The following is an 8,997-nucleotide window of genomic DNA, read 5'->3' on the forward strand; positions in this document are numbered from 1 at the left end:
TTCTATGTTTAATAGATCAGTCAGTGTAGGAGAAAAAAAAAAAAAACAACTCCATTGTTGTGCTTTGGATAGAAACTATCAGCAAAACCCATTTGTCAGTCTTTTGCGATTTGTTATAACACACTGGACCATGGAAGGTGCCAAGTCCATGCACATTCCCTATAGAAGCGTTTTTACTTGGTTAACCAGGTTAAACCACTTAGCTTTTATTTTATTATCTCATTAGCAATCAAAACCCCTTGTTTTAGGGCTCCAAGTCGATGTAGTTACGTGGGCAGCCCTTGAAATTTGCCAGAATTCCCTGGACTCCACTAATTCTAATTGAAGTTGGCACAAATGTGAAATGCAGGCAGCGATAAGCTGTTCTGAGTCCTGGATCGTTGTGGAGCAGAATGTGAAATGCTTGTTAGATGAGGTTATTTGATGAGATTTAACCGTTTTAGGGCAAAGATAATTTAAAAAATGGGTCCATGCGATGATGTGCATTCCTCTACAATTCGTATGAGATGCGAGAGGAATTGCACATGACCTTGGGGTGCTGAGCAGCAGACCTTGTCCGATGTTCATGGAAATGATCACTTGAGTCCTTTCAGCCTTTAGTTTTCTATGAAATTAAAATGAATATTGGGAATTTAGGCTTGTTCTGGTTCTTGGTTGACTTTGCAGACAACAGCAGACCCCAGCCCCTGGCTCTTGGCTGACTTTGCAGACAACAGCAGACCCCAGCCATCGTCCCCACTCCCCCTCTGCTCCCTTCCCTGATCTTTGTCTCCGTTTCTCCCCTTTGTGGAGCCCTGGTAGGACGGACCCCTCAGCAGCCTTCCTCCCGCGGAGGATGCCGAGTGCTAATGGCTTCTTTGTCTCACGAGTGCACTGATTGTATTTTCTGCTTTCAGAGATTTACGTTTCAACCACATCAAGGAGATACAACCTGGAGCCTTCAGGAGACTGAGGAACCTCAACACGCTGTAAGTCCCACTCGGTGGTCCCGCCGTGGATATCTGTTTGTTACGTCTGTCGGTCCTGTCGCCCACGATGGCTCAGAGGTGGCCTTGGTCATTTAGTTATTTCAGCCAAGTTGTGTTTATCCAGCTAAAGCTTTAAAGTTCTCTCTGTTCTACCCTGGATCATGTTTCTTACCCTTTTTAATTAAATGTTCAATTTAATAACTTTAATTTTTGGCAATGAACCTGTCTTTAAAAAAAAAACAACACCCCAACTTTAAATCCTGATGCGTGCTGTCACTGCCTGAGGATGTTTCAGCAGGTATGGCTTTCGAGTAGCCCATAAAAACATTTCTGGGCTGGGATCGAGATAGTGGAGGGATGGGTTAAAATCTTCCTTTCTATGACCTCCTCAGATGCATAAACCACATTAGTTGCTCTACATGACTTTGAAGCGAGAGTGCATCCTTCAAATTTCTGTCTTGTCCCTCTGCCTTGCCCTAGAATAAATGCCTGCACCTGCCCTGCCGGGGAGAGGAACGGGAGCAGAAAGCAGCTCCTTCAGTCTGCATCCCAGCCCGGGCAGGCACGCTCGCGTCCATCTGATATACGGCTCTACTAACAATTTCTCACTCTGCTCAAAGGAAATAGTAGGAGCCTTTGCTGCTTCTTGCTGCCGTAGGGCTGAGGGTTAGAAGATGGATACGCGTACATCTGCACTGTGCAGCCAAGGAGTTGAAAGCAAACCAGGTCCCAAATCAGAAACAGAAGCGGTGTCAGCACCGCGCTGTGCGGGACGTCACTGGGCTGCTGGGGCTCAGATCTGGTGACTGGAGCTGTAACACGGCGCTAACAGCTCGAAGATTTCCAGGTCCAAGCTGGGATCTCTCTGCAAGGCAAACCAGCTCCCGCGGGATCCTGCAGCACACGGCAGACACGCTCAGATGTCCTGGGTTCGTACATTCGTGGTCCCAAATGGCCAGAGAAAGCCCAGATTGGTTTTTTTTTCTCTCTAACCTTGAGAGATGTGAAGTCCCTGATCCTGTAAAGATAGCACCGCTGAAAGAAGGAAGATCTGGACCATAAGGAATTCAGTCAAACGTGAAGAAGTTGTAGGAAGAGTGAGAACACAGCAGGACTTTATCGTAGAGACCTGCTCAATAGCTTTATTTTTAAAAATCAGCATTTGCTAAAGATTGTTCCTCTGTGTGTGTGGGACTGATGGGCCAAGCCATGACTGCAGGATGCTCCGAAGCATGCCCAGGCCCCTGTTCATAGGGGCTCAACTAGTAGACTGGTAGAAAACTTTACTGACAGTGATGCTGATCATCCAGAACACAAGAACAGCCCATGTTGGTCTGTCAAACAGCACCACGTGGTACTTAATTACCAAAAATAATATAAAAGATCCAGAAGATTAATACTGATGGATCCCTGTCTTTCAGGATAGGGTGAGAAAGTGACTAAGTATCTAGAGAGAAAATAGACGTGGAGCCTGCAGGGTTTTACCTTATCACAAAGCTCTGCTGGAGGCATCTTGATCTCTGGACCTGCTCTTCCACCCCTGAAGCTCTCCTGAGTCGAGAAACCAAGCTGTTCCAAATGATGTCATCTCTGTGTGATGCGGACAGATGTTTGGCAGGCAGCGCGGCAGGACCGTTTCAGCCGAACCCGGGGGAACGCGGGATGCTGGCGAGCCTTCATTGGAGAGCTGCTCCACCCAACCTGTGGAGCTTTGTAAGAGATCCCAGCTCCTGCCCTGCCAGTGCCTGGGTCTAGGCAGGTCCCTGACACGTGCAGGACTTCTGCTTCTGTCTCTCTGACTCCTGCCGCTCTGCTTAAAGCTAGATATAGCTTTATAGATATAGCTCAGCCTGGCTGAGGTGGGAAGACCCATCTCTATGATACCTGTTTATGCTCCGTGAGTTTGTCCAATTCTTCTTGCTTTCTGTCTCCACACCCTCCTGGACAAAGAAATCAAGGACAGCAAGTCCGTGAACACCCAGGAAAGGGAATAGGCACAAAGGTACCCCCTGACATCCCTTGTCTTGTCATTATGGGTGTTGGGACAGTCAGGGAACGTGTTTTGCACAGATGGCGGGCAGGCTGTCCCTAAATAGCGTCCTATGGCCATCGCCAGAGCACTGCTCTTACAGAATACGGCGTTTTTATATATTCGAATTGTGGAAATCATCTGCTTTTGTAAATGAAACCTTTCCATTTAGACAGGATTTCGTATGCTTGGTTGTGTTTCCTGGGTTGGCCGGTAAAATGGAAAAATCGGTTATTCTCACACTCGCAGTAGTTAACTCCCACGGATGAGGAGATTGATAACTGAAGGAGAGGATGTCGGACCTCGCACTCCTAAAGCAAATTTCTCTCCAGGAACTTTGGTTTGCTCAATTCCCACATCAAAACTGACAAGAGGTGAAGAATTTGCTGATGTTTCTTAGATGGTAAACTTTTGCCTGAGGGCTCATAGAGGTCTTCAAGTGATAAAGAGAATAAATCCTTTAAACTCCCTGAGAGACTTGCTGGAAAAGTTTGGCCGGAATATTTGAAGCAAAAGCTTTGGAGGACAGAGTAGCTCAGGTTCCATATGCAGAGCTCTAAGCTTGCAGCTTTCTGCCACGGGACTTGAATAAATATCCCTTAAGCAAATAAATACTTTGAAAAGAGCCTTTTCCTGCAGTGCTTTGTCCTGGCAGAGGAAGGGCAGCAGATTCTGGTGGAGTTTCTGTTCTGCATCTCCTCTTGGGCAGGATGGCTGTAGTGTATCCAGGTTTGACAGCTTATAAACCACCCAGATAAGGAAACCTTTGTAGCTGAGGTTGGATGCAGGGACCTGGGCTCTGAGATGGACAGAGGAGCCTGCCCTGAATGTCCAGAGGGGCTTTTTTTGACAGTTCGAACCTTCCCCTGGCTCTTGTCTCTTCTTTTCTTTCCCTGGTGTGGGAGGTTTGATAAATTACAGACCACTACTTTAAAATCAAAAACAGGAGCCCTGCTCATCCGTGGAAGAGATCCAGTCACTGTGTGTCTCTGGCTGGGGGCTCCTGGTGCAGCACCAGAGGTAATAAGCAATTTTCCTGAATGCTGCACCGCTGGAGCTTGCTTGTTGTCTGTCTGCGATGTTGTGTGCGTCGGAGAACTCCTCTTGGGCTGAAGGTCTTTGAGTTGTAAGCTTTCCTCATCCCTTCCCACTGCCTCTTCTCAGTTCCCATGCAACCGTTGGTGTCAGGATCTCCTTTGTGTGTTTTTAAACTGTTAAAATGTCCCCTTGGTGAAAAAAAAAAATAGGGTAGGAGGCAGAGAGAGGGGAAAAAACTCTTGTATGCCATGCAGAAAATACCCGCAGCTCTTCAACAGATGTTTTCCTTGGGTTTGCCAACTAGCCGTGTCGTCTAACCCAGCATGAGCTCACAGCAGGTGGTGGACCGTGGAAGAGAGCAAACACATTGCGAGCCCGTGGTGAGGCAGAGCATCTCAGTGCTTTCCAGCATTTCTCCTTTAGGTCATCCTTGGGAGGGGATGGATGACGACACCCCTGCATGACTGGCCCCTTCCATGTTCCCCCAGGAGCTCAGCACCCTGCTGTGTTAACCCAACTGGATTTTCAAGCCAAGGCCATCACAACCAAACGGTTGGTGCTACTTGAGTCTCTCCAGCATCACCTACAGAAATGTCCAGCCCTGGGACCAAAGCGCTGTTGGTTGACTTCCCCAGTAGGTGTTTTCTTCTGCCTTTGGCACGGGCACCCAGGGGAACAGGGACCCCGTGGAGACCACACCATAGTGTGTGCTTCTGCCTGTGCCCTGTCCGTGTCCTTGCTCACATCACGTTTCTCCTCCTGCTGAGGTGAGAGCAAAAGGGGCTCCTGGTGAGCTCTGCAGCTCTCCTTTGGGTGCTGCTTGTGAAGGGTTTCAGGGTGAATGAGAGGAGTGACACGAAGGCTGTGTGTTGGATCTTCTAGTGGCTCTTGAGAGAACATGTTCCTGCAAGCAAAGAGGGGATGTCGGAGCCTGCTGGATCTCAGAATAGGAGTTTCTCCCTCAAAAATGGGAAATGGCTATTCCAGACCATTCTGTCAACAGCGGAGAATGCATGGCTGAGCATCAAACTCACTTTTTCTCCCCATTTAAATACACTCCGTGATGATTTCTATTAATGATGGGAGGAAAAAAAAAATAGCTGTTCTGTCAGAACGACTGTAGCATGTGGTTTGTCAAACGAAAAGAGGAAAGACTATATGGTTTGACTCTGAATTCTGTACTGTCACATCATTTAATACATTCTTCAAAACAGAAAATGTCTCATTTAATGCAGCTTAAGCCCGTGCTTGGCAACCCCGAGAGAGGGTGGGGAAGGAGAAGGGAGGAGCAGTCAGGACATAAAACCTAAAGGAAACTGAATGTAAAATGTTCTCTTAGTGAATCTGGGCCAGATCTCCTGGTGCTTGTATATCTCAAACCTTCCAGAAGAATTTTTCAGGTATAAAACCTGTATGACTGAGTCCGCCTACTCATTTGGAGCCCAACTCAGCATGAAGGGGAATCCCACATCGTTTTCCTGTCTTTTGATAAGCTTCAGGAAACGTACTTCTGATACTTTTAATTTCGCTTGTTTAGCTAAAGGGTATACTTAAGACATGCATCGATAATGATCTTTCCAGCTTCTGTCTGCCAGAGCGTTTATTCCCAGCAGATCTGGTTAGCTGTAGATACACTCAGTCCTTTCTAATGTTAGCAGGAATTTGGGTGGTTTTCTGTTGATTGCAGCTGGGATCGATATCCAGGTCACGCCAGGATTTTGCACATTTCTCTGCCTGGGTGAACTGCACGGGAGTCGAGGAGCAGACAGCTGTGCTCAAGCCATCTAAAGTCTTTCTAGGAGCCAGATGTGCTTGCTGTCTTGTCTGTGGATTTCTCTGAAAGCAGCATTTTGAAATATGTGGGCTATGATGGACTTCATAAATTATCTCACTGTTGAGTTTTTTCCAGGACATCTCCTTCTATTACAATGGGGAATCCTGAGACAGGAAACAGAGATGGCTTCTTCCATACGCTTCGTAACCTTTCATCAGGCCACGAACAAATTTTTAAGTATCAGACGATGAGATAAGAGGCCTGCGTACTGCGTGCCATCTGAACTTCCACAATTTGTCTTACTTGGCTCGGATCACTGATTACATCCCCTTGAACTGTCCTAAACAGCCAAGACAACAAAACAGACTCGGTTAATGCTTCTAAATAGCACCAAAATGCAGTCAGATGTGTTGCAACTTGAAATTCCCCCTGGACTTCACTCCCCACCCGAACTTCCATTAAGGATAAAGGGTCAGTGAAGGCATCCAGACCATCGTGGAGCATGGGGTTGGCATGACCCTGCCTCCAGGACCCGCTCACCTGGTCGTTGTCTCATGTCCCCTGTGAAACAAGCGGCCGATGCCACTTGCATGGCAGGAGACTGGCACTCGCATCCATGGGAATGACGTCGGAGCTGGCAGCTGTCTCTCAGCCCATGTAGCATCCTCAGAAGTGGGGCCAAGGATCAGATAACAGAGAACAAGCTGCCTTCGTTCTCCCCTGGCTGCAGATGAAAGCGCGCGGATAGAGGGCAGGGAAGGAAGCGCGCACGGTCGGTGCCTCTGTTGTCTTTGTCCTGTTGGGTAAATAGACAAAACCCCTCTCCCGCGCCGCTCTCAGGCAGTTATTTCCAGTCCTTGGGTGTTCAGTCATCAAATAAACCTTTGGGTTGGTGTTCAGGGGCTGTATTTCCACTCGGCGTATCTGGCTGTCAAAGCAGAATAGCGTGTTCCAAGGACTTGACATCATTTCACTCATCGGCGTGCAGTGGGGTTGTTTAACCTCAACCGTGCGCATTGAGCCATTGCTTCCAGCTGTGCGGAAATTTTCTTAAAAATTTCTGCCTTAACCACTCCAGGCTGCTTGTCCCCAACCCTGGCAACGTGCGGTTTGGTGGTGCCATCCCCATCCATGGGAGCAGGGTGGCTGATCGAGAGAGGATGGTTAAATCAAGGATGCTGAGATTTTTGTCAAACTCTTCTTGTTCTGAATTCCAAAGGTTTCTTCGCAGTTTTTCATGTGCTTTGTGGACCCTTGATGTGATTCTCCACCCGAGAACAAGGTGATGGCAAGCTGGTGTGGCTCAGGTGTCTGGCAGTAACTTGTGAAGCTGCCGTAACACGTGTGTGTTTCTGGCACCTTTTATCTTCGCATCCCTGAGGCGTTTGATTTTATCTTCACCTTCTTTTCCCACACATTTTCTTCCATTTCTTTTCATCTTTTCTCTCCATCCTTTACCTGCCCAAACTGTTCTCCCCAGGAAGGGACCTTTGCTTGTCGTGCCAGCGGCTGGCTGCTGCCCTGCCTTCCCTGTTTTCTCCAGCAAAGGGGGGCAGAAGAGGGGGCTTCACTGCTGGGAAAGTGCTGAACTGTCTTCTCACCTGCTGCCTGGCAGCCGATTGTTTCTGAGGAGCACAGCTATCGCAAAAAGGAGAAATAGAAAACACACATCCAATGCATATGTTGAATTTGAGCCAAGGTTGTAAGGTCTGGCTGCTTGCAAAAGGAATAGGAGTTTTTCCTACAACACTAGAAAAACAAATCTTTGCAGGACCTGGTCGCAGCTCTCCTCTCTGTCCAGGAATTTCAGTAATCCCCATCTCCATTTAGGAATTTTTAAAATAAGTGTAGCCGGTGAAATCCTTGCTCTGAGCTACGGGGCTATAAGCTCCGTGGCCGCAGCAGCGTTTGCCAATCTCAGCATCATGAGATACCACGGCGAAAGACCCACAGGAGGGTGGTTAAGCAGCCACGATGAATAGTTAAACGTCATATATTACAGAGCTATTTATAAGTGATTTATTTCATTTTCTCGGTGTTGGGCTTGGCAGTGGTTGCAGAGGAGGTTTTTGCAGCGTTCAGCTGTTGCACACCGGGTGGTTATTAGGAGGTTGAGCTGCGTTTCTGGCCGTTGGCACCGGCCAGGGTTTGCATGTACGGTCATGGCAACTGTGCACACAAGGCAGGGATCGCCTGCCAGGGAGATGCTGGCCATAGGTTTTGTATTAAAATCTGGCACAAGTCTCTCTAGATGGAAAGAGGCTGTCTCTGACTAGCCTCAGGAGGCGGATTTGTATGTATTTGTTTTTCATTTGCACATGTTAGTACACAAAGTGATTAGAACAGCACATTACCATTTTATATCTCCTGGAACTCCACGATGAACTGGCGTTTTAAACTGTGTCCTCTTAAAAACCGGCTCTGCACACCCCTGCCCACACGCATTGAACACAACCGTGCACCTTCACCAGCCCTTGCGCTTGTACAAGAGGGGCAGCAATGGGTTAATTTGTCCCCTCCCTCCACTCCCTTCTGCCTGTCTCCCTTCCCCTGGCCACAATTATAATTTTGGGCGTGCTTGTACAAGAGGGGCGGCGATGGGTTAATTTGTCCCTTCCCTCCACTCCCTTCTGCCTGTCTGCCTTCCCCTGGCCACAATTATAATTTTGGGCTGAAAACCACGGTGGCAAAAGCTAAAGAAAAGTTTTTGTATGTATTGGAAGCGCTTGGCACCTCTGGGCAGGAAACTTTCTCATTGACTTAGCTGGTGGGAGTATCCAGCCTTTGATCTGCTAACCCCTGTAAATCTTAAACTCTGGAAAACCCCGGTTCAGGGTTTTTCAGGGGGCATCCAGGAGCACAAATGCCCCAAGTCTGACATGTGCTGAATTCACCAGTTGTGTTTTTTTTTCTCGGACAGGCTGCTGAACAATAATCAGATAAAACACATTGTGAGAAGATCCTTTGAAGATCTGGAGAACCTGAAATACCTGTGAGTTGGTAGCTCTGTAGTTTCTTAACCTCTTTGAAATTTAACAACCCCCTTCTGATGTTTGCTGGTCAAGGATGTATCTTCTGTGGTCAGAATTTCTGGGTGTTAATGTCACGGCTATAAACCATTGCCCTCAAATCCCATCAGCAAGCTCTGCTTTGGGTTGAGGTTCGTAGTTCTTTCCTGCTGCCCGGTC

The 8,997-nt window shown here is 47.8% G+C and overlaps 1 protein-coding gene across 1 annotated transcript in view; it reads left to right on the forward strand.

Annotated features, from left to right (window-relative positions):
- Positions 1-869: 869 nt before the first annotated feature.
- Positions 870-8,997, forward strand: part of LOC104465007 (peroxidasin homolog) — a gene marked incomplete at its 5' end in the record, with an annotated part of 16,735 nt that continues 8,607 nt past the window's right edge. The window contains 2 exons of the mRNA XM_010077895.1: positions 870-968; positions 8,730-8,801. Of these exons, the coding sequence (XP_010076197.1) occupies positions 870-968; positions 8,730-8,801 (171 nt within the window). The remainder of the gene's footprint in view (positions 969-8,729; positions 8,802-8,997) is intronic.

Source organism: Pterocles gutturalis, unplaced genomic scaffold, assembly GCF_000699245.1.
Source record: "Pterocles gutturalis isolate BGI_N339 unplaced genomic scaffold, ASM69924v1 scaffold17978, whole genome shotgun sequence".
NCBI classification, from domain to species: domain Eukaryota; kingdom Metazoa; phylum Chordata; class Aves; order Pterocliformes; family Pteroclidae; genus Pterocles; species Pterocles gutturalis.